Source organism: Anoplopoma fimbria, chromosome 7, assembly GCF_027596085.1.
Source record: "Anoplopoma fimbria isolate UVic2021 breed Golden Eagle Sablefish chromosome 7, Afim_UVic_2022, whole genome shotgun sequence".
Taxonomy (NCBI): Eukaryota; Metazoa; Chordata; class Actinopteri; order Perciformes; family Anoplopomatidae; genus Anoplopoma; species Anoplopoma fimbria.
The window spans coordinates 21147368-21164534 of NC_072455.1; the positions used below are offsets into that span (position 1 = coordinate 21147368).

Sequence of the window (17167 nt, forward strand, 5' to 3'; positions counted from 1 at the left end):
GAGGAGCAACCAACTGGTGCCTGCGAGCTTTATTTAGAGAAGCGCTGCCAAAAACACAGCCCTGTTTGAAAGACAAGAACGGGCTGAGATTGAGACACTGCGCTCCTTGTTGCTGTTACCTGTGGATGACGTGTTTTTCGAGAAAAACATTCAAGACCGAACAGAGAGAGAAAAAAAATGGGTGGAAATAATAACATGTCTCACCAAGCAAGGGAACGCGTCTTGTGTGGAGGAGACTAAGCGAGAGAAATTAAAGAAATACGAGCCCGCTGGCTGTCTATTTAATAAAAAAAACGAAAAAAAAAAAAAAAAACACACATTGTGCATTTTTTCCCTTTAACACGCAATTTCACTTCCTTGAGCCGCACCGTGCCATGCTGTGTGTGGCCCTGCAGTGAGGGTATTACGCACACACATACATCTCTCAAACGCTTATTAAATCATTGAGGGGAAAAAAGCTGTCGCGGTGATGGCGGCCAGGTTCGGCCAGGTTCGGCCACTGGACTTGACAATGAGAAAGGTGTAAATAGGGGAGGAGAAGTGGACAGAAAAAAAAGTCTCCTAGACAGCGACCTGTTAGCAAACTTGCTACGGAGCGCCCACAGCTATCCACAAGGAGGGTAAGGATGCAAGGAAACAGAGATGATCAGTTAAAGACCGATGTGTAGATTGAATTTCTTTATGAATAAACATTTCGGGGCTTTTTTCAAAGTAGTGATTTGTAGTATGAAAAAAAATAAAAAGGATGCCATACTTGGATATGACAGTAATGACAACCTTCTTAATGCACGGGTAGGACAAATACTGTCCACATGAAAGGGGAATGAAAGGCTCACTGCATGATTGTGGCTATATGACTAATTATTAATCGTGTTTTCCTTGAATTTTAGGGGGTTATTCATTGACTCTACTTTAACAGAAACTATGGCAAAACTGGAATTTAAATCTATAATTGTTGTTGTCGTACATGTGAAGTTAAGCTCAATGGGTAATTTTTTGGAAAAACCACTGACAGCATGTGAGTTTAACGTTGCTCTCAGTGTGTATTACGACATTTTTAGAAAAATCTACTTTCTCCAATCCACTCTGGTTGCCAGCCTAACAATTGCAATGAGATGAAGGGCGAGATGAAACAAAAGAATGAAGGAAGATGTGAGCGGAATCACAAAAGGCCCAAAGATATTTTAGAAGTTTAATGTTGCATGAGCAGAAACAGAGAGAAACTTCGTCGGCTGAGCTGACTGACTGCTGATGAGCTGTCCGAGCCTCGAGGCCGGCTGACTGCAGATGGCAGAGGTCTGGTTAGCTGCCCTGAGACGCCCCGCTGGAGGCAGAATCAAGGGCAGGGCTCGATGGTGTGTGTGTGTGTGTGTGTGTTGGGCGGGTCACATCAGTCTGCACTTGCAAGACGAGCAAGCGAACACACACACACACACACACACACACACACACACACACACACACACACACACACACACACACACACACACACACACACACACACACACACACACACACACACACACACACACACACACACACACACAGTTCCATCTGTCTTTGACATGGGAGAGCTTAATGACAGAGGCAGAAAAGCCCCAAAAAAAGGCCTCCTCTGTGTCTCTGTCTCTCTCTCTCTCTCTCCACATTTTCCTTCCCTCCATCTCTCTCCCTCTTGACCGCACTCTCCGACATCAATGCTCCGTATGGACAGACTTTTTTTTTTTTTTTAAACCTCGTCTCGGCCTGGCACACAATCAATAAGACATCTAGACGAACACACACACACACGCACGCACACACACACCGACACACCGGCACATTAACGAGTATAATGTGGCGCAGAGGCTGGAACATACTGAGCAAGTACATACTCCATGTACACCATACCTCCTGAACACAAAGTAATGAAATGTCCCGTGTGTGTCGGGGCGCCACCTCGACTCTCTCTCACGCACGCACACACACACGCACACACCCTTGATGCTTGTTCCATCTTTAATGAAGTCCCCTTTGTGAATCCTGCATCTCTGACTCTGTTCTGGCTGCCACCTGTCTCCATTCAGTCCTCAGATAACACGGGTCCTAAAAATGAGATCGTAATATATATCGACACAGAGGCCATCGCTGAAATGATCCGCATAGTTTAAAAAAAATGTTAAATAAAAAATAGAGAGCATGTTGTTATGGAACACAAGGTGAAATCACTCCACTCAGGTTTGAAGGAGCTCGAGCTCCGGGACATGAATGTATATTTATTTTTAAAAATATATAAAAAAACTTAAAAAAACTGGTAAAGAAGCTTGAGAAGGTGGCGTTTAGAATTGGTGAGTGGGCTTGTTGCTCTCCGTTCAGACAGAGACAGGTGACAGAGGAAACTCTGCATTATCACACCTCAGATAGAGACAGACAGCAAAGCCTCCTCTCTCCTACGACAGTGAGACACACATGTGACTGTGGTTGATGTGTGAGAGAAATGTTGACCAATCGCTTTTGATGTCCTACTCTAATGTAACATTTAATTCCAAAGTTGCACTGAATGGATCTTTTATTTATCTATTTCAAATATTCAAAAAAAGGCTGTGCTCTCCTTGCACAGTCAGTCTTGTCAGAGTATGAAATATTCAATATAATTTATGCTACTCAATCTTGCCAAGGTGCAGGTAAATAAAACATGTCTGTACACACACACACACACAAAAAAAATGGAAGTGATAGGTTTGTATTGGGAGGGTCAGGTCACAATACAAACCGCAACAGTGTTTAGTTTTAGCACCAAGTTTTAGACAAACCTCATGAACCGCCAGCAGAAGTAGCGAACCAGCTCAATGACAAAGTCAGACCAAGTGCAAAGACCTGCGCCATGTGACCTTCACAAAATGTAGACATTCGTTATAATAAAAATAAACTGCACCGAAGTGACGAGTGTGACTGTAGCCAAAGACCCGCGTAGAACGGCGTGGGGGTTAAGGGTGGAGACGGGTCATGTGCCTGGGGGAAACTGTCAAAAAAAAAAAGAAAGAGAAGAGAGTCGAGTCGAGGGAGCCTTGAACCCTGAGTGAACCGCCCTTTCCCCACTCCCCCTTTTCTCTCCCTCTTCTCACTCTCTGCTGAGCTGATGACTCACTGCTGGAACACAGAGGGAACCCGGGGGGGGGGATCGAGAGGAGTCGAGATCAACAGCAGCAAACACCGGTGTGGCTCACGCCTCTTGTGCAGAGGAGTAGTGAATGAGGGAGCAGGCAGTGGGTTCTTGGATCTGGGGGGTCAAAGTCGGCGTCTTTAGCTTCTATATGCAGACGTTCGCTGCAGACCACAAGTCAGAGTGTCAACCATCATGGACGCCGTGTCTTTAAACGCCATGGCGGTCAGAAAGGGGTGCAGCAGGGTCACAACACTCACAGTTCCGATCCTATCACGGTTTTGGAGGTCAGAAGAAGAAAAAGCAATAAAATATAAGTTTTAAAAAGGTGCCACGGTCACGTTTTTTTACCCCCAATATAGCTTGCCGATTGTCAATGAGCCATATCAGCCGATACAAATATTTGATTTTTTTGGTTAAAGTAGATGGTATACAAGGCTCCAGAATAACTTTCACCATCATCACGAAAAATTGTAGTCAAAAATGTAAAATATTCTTTATATATTTTGTTATTAGAAATGGATAATGGTTATTTGCTTAAAAACACACAACTCGAATGATAAGGAAATAAAATGATCAATAATAAAATGAGCAGTAACTTTTGCTTCAGTACAAAGAAGCTGGATTTGCTTTCTCATTCATTTATATATTTACAAAAGATAAAACAACAGGAAATGATTCAGCAAGTGTTTTCTTTCGTCTGTGAAGGGGGAAATTCTGACGTAATGTTTCTTCATCTGTGTTGCGTTGCAAAGATAAACCAAAGATTAGCCAAGCACGGTTTTCCAAAATTGAAGTTAAATTCAGTCGCGGTTTAGCATTGCGTCAGCAGAGAGTTAGTTTGCAAAAAAAAAAAACAATCTATTTAATCCTTAATGGGCTGTCTTGGTTTCATACACTGGTTTCAGCTTCTCCAATGGGAGGATTTTGCTGTTTTTTGGGGTTTTTTCTCCTATATTCAAATAAAATGAGCTGCTGAAGATTGAGCCCCTGGGGCCACTGTAATGGATATTTTTTCCCACCTTACTGACCTTTTCATAGACAAAAAACAATCAATCAATGAAACAAGATCAATGATTGTAGGATGAATTGATAAGGAAAATGATTATTAGTCGCAGCCCTACTCTAAATAATATGGTATTGAAAGCATACATGTTGCAGTCTTGAGATTATTGTGAGGAAATTATCTTTCCCTTTACTCCACCCTGGGGCTGGTGTGGTTTCAGTGTCTGATGCTTGTCATCACAGGTCTCCTTGTTGAAAGCTAGTCTATCCTGCTAACTACGCCAGCCTGTCGTCTCCTTACTGAATTCCTTCTCATTCATCTTCACCAGTCATTGAACACACCGCACGGAACAGTTCTTGTTTTGTGGTTTTTTTTCTTCTTCTTGATTAACCAAAACAATCCAGAAGTGTTTGCATTTCTCACCGCAGCCAATGACAACCTGTGCGCCCAGGTGGTTCATAGCAGGCTGTAACTTAAATACTGAATACGTTTTAGGTAGTTAGGAACTTTACTTCATAATGTAAACATGGGGGGGTTTGGCCTTATGGCTAAATGTCCTAAAGCATCACAGACTGAAGCTGCAGAGCCAACGTGTCCAGCAACACCACAACAGCAAGTACAGATACTATATAAATACAGTTTGCCAAGAAAAATGGAACAAACTATTTTCATATCGGCACAAGCCTGTGTGCAATACATTATAGTCAATTCAGAAGGCAACAACGCTGCAACCAACAGTCATATTGAATCCTAACAAAACATTTTCTCCAAATCAAAACCCAAGATATTAAGTTCACAATAATATAAAAGACAAGCAGCAAGTCCTCACAACTGGAGAAGCGCCAACCAGGCGACGACTATTTGAAAAATGTTTGAAATGAGTAGTTATTATTATCAAAACAGCCGATGATAAATGTTCTGCCAATTGACAAATCGATTAAAAATTGTCCTCTCGTTTCAGCTCTAGGACAATGTGATTGCATCTACCCAGAGTGCATGCCTTTAATTGTAAACTAGGACTGTCGAAAAAAAAAAAAAAAAAAGACTTGAGTGCAGTCTCTCTCTGGACATGTATCAGCTCAGGCGAACTAACCACTGTCTTGCCCTGCCCTCGCCTCAAAAACCACCCAAAAGGACTGACTGCGCTGCAACAAGAGAGGAAAATAGAATTCCTGGCAGAAACCAGAGAAAGAGAGAAAGATAGAGGGAGAGAGACATGACCTTTAGCCCACAGGCTGTGAGTTGATCCTCAGCAAACCAAACCAAATGTAAAGACCGCGGCACGCTTGTGTGCGTGTGTGTCTACGCTTGTGTGTGTGTGTGCGTGTGTGTGTGTGTGTGTGTGTGTGGCAATGACTTTGTCAGCTCAGGACTGCTGTCTGGTTTCAGTGTTGTTTTCATGATGAGGAAGGGGGTTGTTGTTGTTCCTGCTACTTGTTCCTCTTCAAAACATGCTATCTTATTCCAAAATAGTCCTCTCGGTCATTAACAAGATGTGAAACAAAAAATGGTTTCCTGAATCCTAAACCACACACACATCAATTTGTTCTGAAACTAGTATATATTTTGAAATATAATAAAGTGGAATATGTCAGACTCTGATGCGAGGTTGGTGAATTATAAATGTTAGCTGGTAAAAAAAAAACAATGTGGCAACGCCGGGTTCATTTGTCTACCAGACACTTTGGCGAGTTGGGGTTGAGGTTAGAATATTTGAGGTTGAATTCTAATAAATCCAGTGGGGTGATAAATAGAGAGCCCTTTGCTGGTGACTTCTTCAGGATAAACCAGCAGATATAAAAGAAAACAAGTTTGTTTCCTTCCATGAGCTCATGTGAAACCTCACGTACATTCTTCAGCGGTGCTTCCAAACGCGATGGCAATTGGTGGAGAACATCGACAATTGTAGCCACAAGTGCAAGATGATCAACCGCAACATCAGCAGAGCTCCTCTCTTCAAGTAAAGAAAAAGAAAGGGAAGGGAGAAAAAGCATTGTTTCCTCAACCGCAATCAATAGACTGGTCTACGAAATGACACACGCAGGGCTATTACTTCATCGGGATCCTGAGCAAAAAAGGGCCAAAACCTCCTGACGTCAACAGCCACAGGAATGCCACCGGGCGGATTCCTCGGTAGAACTCTCTGGCAGCCTTAGTTAAACAACCAGACAATGCAAAGAAACATTTGGAGATAACAGTGTTGCCTTTCCCGGAATCCCAGCCCTTCTTTCTCTCGCTCTCTCGCCCTTTGTTCTTTGGCTTCAATATTTCCCGACACTTGATAAATCCCTTTTTTGTTGTCCTTCTTGCTCTTTCTAAAAAAAGCTTCTCTCTCTGGTGCGTGTCTCCCAAAGGGCTACCACCACTCGCCCTGCAGGGCTGTCCCTGGAGGATGGCTTGTGGAAATCATGGTTTGAAATATGACACGATTGAGTTAAGAAATAAGGACGCATAGGTGCTGAATGTATCTGTGCATGCAACGTTTTGGGGGTGCAACATTTGCTCAAATTTACTAAATATTACACTGAATTTCATCTTATTCCTAAACCTGCACTGGTGTGTTCAGTAACAATACAACAATAGATTTGGAAAAAAAAAAGTAAATTCAAAGGCTTGCAAGGATCAATCAATGTTGAAATCAGAATCTCGAGCCATTTACCTAAAGAGGATGGGAATGAAACGCTGCTCCGAGGCTATCAGGACACATTATACGACGCCACTGACAGTCCCCAGGCTACAGCAACACTTTCTTTCAGGAAGGTTTTCACTACAGGCTGGCTTACTGCGTGCCACTCCCTTCTTATCTAATACAGTAATAGTGGCAGTTGCTTTAAGCCGTGGGAGGTGGCTTTGGCGAGGGGGCTTTCCCAACACGGGGGAGATCCTGTGTATGTTTGTCACCTTCCTCTGAATGGATGAACCGGCCCGGAGTTTGGGTTTTGTCGGAGAGAGAGAACAGAGAGAACCGTTCTGACAGCGGCGAGACACTCGAACAATGCTTCCGAGCCCTCGCTACCGCAGCTGACAATAACAAGGGCAATGATCTGGGCCAGTAGAAGAAGAAAAAAAAAAAAAAAAAAAAGGTTTTCTCTCGAAGCCTGCCAGGCTGTCTGGTGAATTCTCGTGAAAGCTTAGAGCAGCATACTCTAGTCTTGTACAGTATATCAGAGGCCTGGCCATAAGTCATCCATTAAAAGACAACTTCAAAAATGCAGATCCCCCCCGAGGAGAAAATAAATGAAGAACAACAAAAAAAAGAGAAGGACAAACACACAAGTGTCAATAGAGTTCATATTTTTTTTTTTTTTCCTCTCAATTTCAGCCGCCCCCAACATAGGAAGTAAGCAAGAGTCTGCTCACCGAGGCCGAGTGAAAGCAAACAGGAGTCAGACGGGGGGCGGGGGGAATCAGTTCATGTTTTCTGAATGAAACATCCTGAATGTGGAGGGACAGCGGGAGCAAAAAAAAAAAAACTGCTGACACAGTAGAAACCGAAATTCCCTCGGCGTAGCTGTAATGGCTACAAACAGTGAAGAAACAGGGGCAGGGGAAAGGCAATTGCGGGGAGGAAATTCTCTTGGAAGATGGGAGGGAATGTGAGAAAGACAACGAGCCTCTTCCAAAACAACGAGTCAGCGGAGAGGTACGAGCTTCCACCGCATGTCGCAGTTCACCTCGTGTTATAGCCCTCTCTCGTCTCTCCTGCCCGCTCAGCTGTCTTGGCTAAGCAGCGACGCCGCTGCCAACAACAACACGGAGAGGACTTGGGCCTCTATCAAACATGACGGCAGGGCTGTTTTCAAAACCACACTGGCTTTTAGATTTACATCAGAATGTTCCGTCCCATCCTCGCCGGAGCAAACAGCAGCAAGGTTTTTTGGAAGAGCCACAGATAAAGAAAAAGAAAGAAAAAAAAGGAGGAGGAAGAGGAGGGAAAAAGAAAAAAAAAAAAGGTATGAGCTCAGAGTAACACATTCCAAGTCTTGCACAAGTAAATAAATGCCCCCTCTTCCTGGCTTTTGTGTGAGAAATCCAACCCCCTTATCAGGCCCTGGGCTTGGGAGAAATTAGGTAATGCAAGCCCCTCAAAAAGGTCACTGAAATGCATTACTAATAAATAAAAATAAAAAATGCTCGCTATGAATAAGCATAAGGGACGTTTAAGTACAGGGGACATAACTGGGAGTGTATATCTGGTTTGTGCACACTTAAGCACGTGGCTGAGGACCAGGAATAAAGACTGCCAAGCTGGCGGCGATTCAGGCGCAAATTACACAAAAATGTGCATTTTTCTTTATCCCCCTGGGTGTCTCCTGTTGTTGTTCCCCATGAGACAGACAGACAGACAAACAGACAGACAGACACAAACAGGCCGAGTGGGGAAACAAGAGAATCAAGATATTGACTCAACCGGGGCGTGTGGTGCCTTCAAGAGGCCCCGTCATCGCTCCACCAAACAAGTCGAATCTGAACCCTGAATGAAACTATAGGGCTTCGGGGGGGGAATATTTCAATCATGTGAAGTAATGGATATGCATGAACTTCCAAAACAATAGGCTACTGTACGCACAAGAATAAATCCCCCTAAAGATGTCTGGCGGTGGCACATTTGCTTTGGTGCTTTGCCTGTGACTTCTGTACAGCTCCCCCCTGGCTTGTACCCCCCCATACACCAACACACACACACACACCACTTTGAAGATTTGAACAGCTCTGGGTGGATATAGGGCAGCTTTGGAGGCTGCTGGATGCCGAGGTGACACGCGGATCAGATGGCTCGTGTCATCTCTGTTGTTAACCTATCCATCAGTGCTGCAGCTAAGGTAGCGACGGGTGTGGTGGGTGGCTGGGTGGGCACAGGGGTGCTGCTTTTTTGTTTGTTTTTTTGTGTGTGGGACGACGACGACGACTCGGCATGTCTTTTAACTCCAGCCTGAGCCTTTGCCACCATAAAGGTCAGCACTTCGACATCTGCTGCTCTCTCTAAAAACCCTCTCCTTTCATTAAAAGGGAAGCAGGGAAGAGGAGAAGACCCGGGGGAGAAAGGATGCACGTGCACACACGCACACACACACACACACACACACACACAACAATACAGATGCACGTTTACGTCTATGTACTCTCCCTTCCACATGCACTCACTTGATCCCCGTTAACACAGCCGCAGAGCTCAAACTTGCACGCTCATATGCTAACAAATACAAGAACACAAGGTTTGCGTCTCAAAGAAAAGGCTCAGTAGTATCATTACACCGGCACAGAGACGCTTGGCTTTTGGCATGAAAGACTCCAGCGTTCTTTTTTTTTTTTTTTTCTTCTTTTTTTTTATTTGGCAGAGGGATGGAGGGGGGGAATGAGGGGGGGGAATGAGCAAAATGGAATCCCGTCCCTCGGGGCTACGGCAAAAAAGCAGAGCGGTGTTGAAATAAGTGATTCATGCTTTTATCATCCCAGGTGAACAGTGCTGCTCTTTCAGCTTTCACAATCACTTTCTCTGGTAGAGAGGAGGAAAAATTACAAAAACAACAACGCCGTTTCATTTTCATTATTGTGGGATTTTATCAATACTAGTACTCTCATCAGTATTGCTTATCGGGTGGGTTCCCTATTGATACTCTTATTGGTATTTTTTGATTATTTTGTGAGCAAAAAGACTCAAAGAATCAACATTGCTTTATTTATCTCGTCTTTAGGCTTTCTTTAGTGGCAATTCAAAAAGTTCCAAAATCTTTAAAAAGCATTTGCGGCTAAGTAATTAGCTAAGTGATTATATTTCATTTATGAGACTATTCTTATGAGCAAACTCTGTAGTCACTAACTGCAATAGACGAGGATTGACAGCTGCTCGTCAATCAGTCGAAAACTGTGCATTTCTGCAGATTTATTTTCTGCTTGCTCGACAAATGTTTTGATAAATTGCTGGTATTACCTCTGTTACTCGTAAGGGGATTTATTGCATTTGTGACAACGAGAAATATCAGCATTTACTGGAGTGATATGTAGCCACACTTTCCATCTTTGGCTTCTTTCTGCCATGATGTGTGTCTCAGAGTCGGTGTGTGTGTGCATGTGTGTGCACGTGTGTGTGTGTGTGTGTGTGTGTGTGTGTGTGTGTGTGTGTGTGTGTGTGTGTGTGTGTGTGTGTGTGTGTCTCAGAGTAAAGCACGACTCCGCCCTCGTGCAAAGACAGGAACAGAGACAGAGAGAGGAGGTTTGAGGTTTGAGACGCTGCTATTTTATGCGTAGATCTCACTCCGTAACTTCTAAAGGTGCCAATAGCAGAACCGTTATCTTCGGACCTTATCAATACTCCTGTTTTTACTCATTTAGAACCTGTCGCCGTTTAGAACCGGATATCGGGGGGGGGGGGGGTCTGAAGCTATTCTTATGATTGATTATTAATTTGAGACCTGTTCAAGCTAAAATACCAAACATTTGACATTACCAGATTCTTAACAACAAACTTTAAGGAATTTTGGACTGTCGGCTTGAAAAACAGTACATGGTAGAATTTCGCCTGCAGTGATTTCTGCCAAAAAAGTGTTTATTTTAACCCGACACCCTGATCGTCCTACTGAGCAAGTTGGTTTTTTTGCCTTTAGGAGATTTCGAGAATAAGAAGAGTTTTTAAATTGCAGACCCTGCCATGTATTTCACGTCGCATGTGTTGTAAAATGACATCAAATGAAACCTTGTCAAGTTCTTGTAAGATATCAGTTTTAAACATTTATATTCAATGCATAGCTTGCGCTTTATCATACAAAAGAAAAACCCTAAAGCCTATGTTTGGTTTTAAAGGATATTCCTAGTGTGATGTGAGCTGTGTGACATGTTGCAAAGAACCCTAAGCAAAGACCCCTTTAATGTCCACTGTAATGTCTAACTGTAACTAATAATTAATTATAGTTATTCACAGGCAGCCCCCCCCTTATTTGCAAAGAAGCCAACTCTAAACTCTTCACAGCAGGTTGTTGACTTGTGAAATATCCAGTAGATCGTCAGTCATAGCTGTCATGTGTTTCGTAACCCATGCTACAAGGCTCAAGCTCTTTGGCAATTACAGGAGCTGCGCTTGAATGAAATGATCTCTGCACTTAAATATATTGCTTCATAAAAGCAAAAGTTTGTCGTGAACTGATGTCAACATAATTAGTAATGGCCACCTGCAGTCAGGAACATCTAGCGTCAGAAAACATTGTCTGACGGCATTCGGACACAAACAAAGCACACACTTGATAATCTGCTATCGTTTGTTGATGTCTCAAAGTGAAACACAAAGCAACAACTTCAAAGGGACAGTAGACCCAGTACAACCTGAAACTTTTCATTTAAAAAGACAGAAACCTATTACGACAGCATCTCTGTAATGCAATTACAAGAGAGTCATAACACCATTAAGAAGCCTGTGGTTGTGGAGCCCCTCCCTGTTGTAAAGCCAGAACCAATCAAACGGTACACGGGGCTACGGTCGGGCTCAGCGATGCCTCCAACCGTTAATGTGAACACGGCCTGCCATCAGCCAAAAAGACCCCTTATGGCACTTTAATTTTCTGTGTTAAAGCTCTCTCACCCAAACACACACACAGCAAAACACACACGAATCTGCAGATATCATCTGGACAGGTGGCCAGCCACCCAGACCTGACCCGCATGCCCTCTAGCTTGCTCCCTCCCTTTGCTTACTCCCCCTACACCCACCACCCCCCTCAACCGAAATCAGTTCAGGTCTGCTGGAAAGCCCCAAATGAACATGCACAACCTCCAACAAGCACAGCAAATGTCTGTCACCCACTGAGCTGTCTGTGGGGGATTATAGCTCAAGAGTGCAAACAAAAAAACAAACAAAAAAAAAGGTTTGCGTCTAGTTAACGTGCAGGCAGATCATTATTAAAAATCAGGGTTATCACTGCATAATGACCAAAGCGGTAAATGCACGGATACAGTCCATTTATGCTGAATAATATGGTCGCATTACCGACAATGCAAAGACTGACAAATCAATGCAGCAGCGCTCTGCTCTTCGTGTGAGGAAACATACCATTGTCATCATCTCTTCAATGATCATTTTCTCATTGCTGACATACTTATCACAGATGTTGTGATTTTGTGGTAATAACTGAACGTGCACGGTGCAGAATGAAGCCTTTAAAAATGTCTCTAAGAAGACAAAAAGTCTGGACCCGAGAACAAAACCTGTTAATTTCAGTTTCATCTTAGCGCTCAAAAGAAAGGAATTATGAGGCTTTTACTGTCAATCTCTGCAATCACAAAGTTGCTTCATTCGACGACCCTTCAACCTTTTTATGAACAAATACCCGTGTTGGATAACATACAATACATTTGACAACTTGACAGTAGGCCAAATCAGCGATATGACAGAAGGGGTGGTGTATATTTATACAAAAACCATCTTTTTAATATAAAAAGCTGGTTTTTTTGGGAGGCGGGAGGAGAGAAACAACTAAAAATCACATGATTTAAATAAGTGAAATATTTGGGTTATTGTGTGGTAGTGATAGGGTTAAAGCACACATGGCTGCAGTAGGTGGTTTATGTTTATTGTTATTTTTTTTAATTTAATTCAGATTGCACTGCAGTGTTATGTTTTAGGGTTTCATATGCAAAATGTTGCAAAAGTAGTAAACATAATACTGTGTTTTGGCACTTTACACCAAGCTGAAGTGAAGAAAAAAATAAAGCAAAAGTTAAATATGTACAGCAAGAAAAAACATAATAATAATAGTTTTATTTATTAATTATTATTAAAATAAGCAGTGCCAGAGGGGATGCCCTGCTCACAAAGCCACAACGTGTTTCTAGCCGGCATCCATTATCGGACAGCTAGCCAGGCTCGTTCACGCGGTCGCCCGGCTACGCGTAAGCTCGTTCACGAGGATTATTATTATTATTATTATTATATTCAAAAAAAAAAAAAAAAAATATGGCGTCATAGAGTCAGCGGAAGCAAGTAACGTTAACTGGTCAAAGAGGGAGAGAGAGATAGAGAGAGATAGAGAGATAGAGAGAGAGAGAGAGACGCGGACACGTTGAGACAAAGAGACGGTTGAACGGGGTAAACCGTTGGTCCACACGCTACGGGGTGACCGGGCCACAGCGCAGGGGTTTATATAAAGCCGTTTCGTGGTAATAACTTGCATTCTCTCCCCAAACGGACAGCCCCGAATCTCAGACTCACCCTGTCACAACAGGCGCCATCTTCCACAAACTCTCACCAAAACTCCAATACTCGCGATATCCTTTACTCTCCCACACAGCCCAACAACCCGCCGAGACAACAGAAGCAGACTGGAGGTGTAGGGACGAGGGAGACGGAGAGGAAGGGGGTGGGCGAGGAAGACAGAGAGAGAGAGAGAGAGAGGGGAGGGAGGGAGGGGGGGGTAGCAACACACACACACACACACACACACACACACACACAGAGAGAGGGCAGACGCCACAACAACAGGCGTGGGAAACTTCCAAGATCCCGCGAGAGTTGGAAAACTCTCACAATAGGCGAGCACAGAGGGAGCGTCCGCTATCGCGAGATTTGCGTGAAGTGGAGAAGTTGTTTATCTTGTGGCGCTGAAATAGTATTCCCACGTGTTTTACCGGATAATAAATTACACCGCCGATCTGGTTTTTTCCCAGGCTCACACATATTTGTGTAGTGTTCATCCTGTCTACTGGTGTATACAGCATTAACAGCTGCATGTTATTACAGCCAAAAAATAAAAAATATATATATTGTACACAAGACTCTAAATAAGAGTGGGGAATTAAAGTGTTTCTGCACACCAAATGTACAATTCCCTTGGGTAACATTGCAGTTCCTGTTTGGAGTGTGGAAACAATGGTGTGAACACATGTGAATGGGTCGTACAGGGCAGATTAGTGCACTGCCATCACATTGGGGAGCCCCATGACCACCCTTCTCACAGCCCAAACCTCAGCCAAAGTACAAGGGAGGCTATTATTTGGAAAGATCATGCTTGAAAATGTGGGCATGGGATTTACTAGCCTTTTTCTGTTTGCCCCCTGGCCAGAGTGCATTTGCACAAGTGTGTGTGTTGTGTCGTTCCCCTCCACAAACGGGGTCAAGTCATTCTTGTTTATCAGGGAGGGGTCAGAAAGCCGTAAACCTTCATGTAGGTCTGTTTTGTTGTCTCTGCAACAGCCTTCATTTAAATCTGTTTGGCATCTTTGTTCACCTTACAACTGTGTTTTCTCGTGGGTGTTTTTCCAGCTTCAAAGTAAAAAGTGAATGTTTCTGAGACCACACTGATGGCAAGGAATGTTCCTGTTTGTTAGATCTCCCTGATACTGTTTTGTGTGGGAAAATGTGCTCCTGGCTGAATGAATAAAGTGAGTAATGTTTAAATGCCATTAAATATTATAACAACAAACTTGTTTTTCTTTTTGAAATATTAGGGCCTGACTGGTTAAAGAGTTTGGCTTTTTGTGAATTACGCTTATTCGCATTCTTGTCGAAAGTTACATGAAAACAGAAATTGTTGTTTCTACACTTTCTTTTTTCTAATTGTTAAAGAAACCTAATAAAAACATATTAATTAGTGATCTTTAAAGGTGTTGGTAACCTTTGGACGGAGACATGCTTGCTGGTTCCCTCTGTTTACAGTCTTTGTGCTAAGCTAAGCTGACCAGCTAGCTCCAGCTTTTCTTTTATTTTACCCTACAGACATAAGAGTGGCATCAATCTTCTCAACTTACTCTTGCAAAAAAAGATTAGAAGCATTCTTCCCAAAATGTCGAACTGCTTCTTTAACTTTATATTAATCAAGAACAAATCAAGCAATTCAAACACTTAAAAATGTATATTTCTGCCTACCTATCCACACACCAGACACATTCTCTGTATTAAATAGCAGCTGCGATCTTCTCCAGTGCACAATGTACACATTTCATATTTTTCAGATGCATAATTCATTTTTATGGAGCTTCACTGTTCTGCCAGAAAGAAAGAGGGAGAAAAAAAACCGAGAGAAAAGAGTTGCCGGGATGAGGTTTTGCACAGTGCCTGGCCCGCGGCCCGCACTGTGAAGACACAGAGACGAGGACCTCATCCTGCCCTCAACCATTTTTCCTTTCCCTCTCTTTTTTATAGTCGGTGGAGAACCTCCAGTTACACTCAGAGTTGAATGGGGAAGCATAAAGTTTCCTCAAATGTTTTACAGCTGAACACAGTAAAAAAAAAAAAAAAAAAAAAAAAAAAAAAAAAAGGCTACACAAGTGCAAGTACTTTTCAGAGAAAAATGAGAGCAGAAAAGAAGGCCTCTTTTTTGGAGGATATTTTAACTTTTACATTTAGAGGTATTCAGGATATGAACTTTAACCTTTTTGGCCGTTGTAAAATATACAACATGTTTTAAAGACCCCTAAAACATCTGAATTAAGGCTTCCTTCGGGCCCTCCTTGCCATTTTCATGCATCTGGAAACATGATTTTTGTGTTCAAAGTGTTCATTGGCAGAAGAAAAAGCACCAATTCTTCATGTTATTTTCCAGTGCTTTTATTAAAACCAATGAGCATGCAGTGAGCTACTACAGCTGTCTCCATCTTCCCCCTACGTCCCGTTTTCTCATTAGGAGTATAAAACATTTATTTTAATTGAGACGCAGCCAATTCAAGCAATCATGACTAAGCCATAAGCCTCAGGTCTATAAATCCACACACTTGACTGCTTAAGCTCACGGATCCGAAGGAAAGGGAGATTGAGATAGAAGGATTCTTGTCCTCATGAGGAAACTACACTCACCACCCCTTCTGTCATATCGCTGATTTGGCCTACTGTCAAGTTGTCAAATGTATTGTATGTTATCCAACACCGGTATTTGTTCATAAAAAGGTTGAAGGGTCGTCGAATGAAGCAACTTTGTGATTGCAGAGATTGACAGTAAAAGCCTCATAATTCCTTTCTTTTGAGCGCTAAGCTGAAACTGAAATTAACAGGTTTTGTTCTCGGGTCCAGGCAATTTTTTCACATCCCGCTTATTCCGCTAAGCATTGCTAGCACTTATTATAAAAGTAAAGGGGGGAAATTATTGTTATCTGCAGATTTGCAGGAAGTGAAAACAGAACAAGGGAGAAAGCGAAGCCAATTAAGGAAGTGCCGTTCTAGTTTCCTGATTAGCAGCTCTTTGACTCAAAGTCATTTGATACAGCCAGAGGGTGGTGAAACTTCCTGAAATGAGCAGACGCACAGTCAGAGTGAGAACCACTGACAGGAGGGAGAAAAGATGGGTGGCTCGAGAGACACTGGGTCAAATGTTAGAGACATAGATAACGTGTATACCAAAAGACCGGCTGGGTTGCCAGACAGAAACAGGAAGTCAGAATTTGACACCAACGCAGTCAACAAACCCTTTAAAGTCAAGCAACGACTTGATGATATCATGCTCCCTCAGAGGACATCACAAGATTAATAAATCAATTCTGGCTCGTGTGAGTCTGAGTTCACAGCAGAGGGAAGGGCGTCCCTGTCCGTCCATCCGTCCGCCACGTCCATCTGTCTTGCTCTCCAGTCACACGGGGGAAACCCAAAGGGTGGAGGAGGGCAGACAGCTTGACAAATGGAGAGAATGATGGTCCGAGAGGGGGGCGCGCCTTTACTCCCCTATCGCCCTCTGTTCAAAGCCTCCCTCTTTATTCATTTTTTTTATCACATGACTGTCATTACAATTAGGGCCCAAAAGACATCTGAGAGCATGGAGGAAAAAAAGTGACAGGGTGATAAGTTTGCAGACTGTCAGGGGAGCTGAAGCGCCTGTTTTGAAAGCCTTTACTCTTTTGAAAGAGAGGCCAATGGGAGGCATGAGGAAAGAGACGTTTCCCCTTTTTCCTGGACCTGTGCGGTTCACGGTGAGTTCAAGCTGCCACACGTACATGGGGGGGGAGAAAACTGCGATTTGGCAGCTCTGACATAGCCTGTGGATGACGTTTGAAAATAAGCAATGTGATATGATTGACTGAGAGCGGCTCTGTAGAGTCTACCTTTA

General features: G+C 43.1%; 1 protein-coding gene across 1 annotated transcript in view; it reads right to left on the minus strand.

Moving 5' to 3' along the window:
• The window catches only part of rbpjb (recombination signal binding protein for immunoglobulin kappa J region b), a 41329-nt gene extending 27877 nt beyond the window's left edge, over window positions 1-13452 (minus strand). Inside the window, exon 1 of the mRNA XM_054601368.1 lies at window positions 13348-13452. Coding sequence (XP_054457343.1) covers window positions 13348-13367 — 20 coding nt within the window. The 5' untranslated portion in view covers window positions 13368-13452. The remainder of the gene's footprint in view (window positions 1-13347) is intronic.
• Window positions 13453-17167: the final 3715 nt, after the last annotated feature.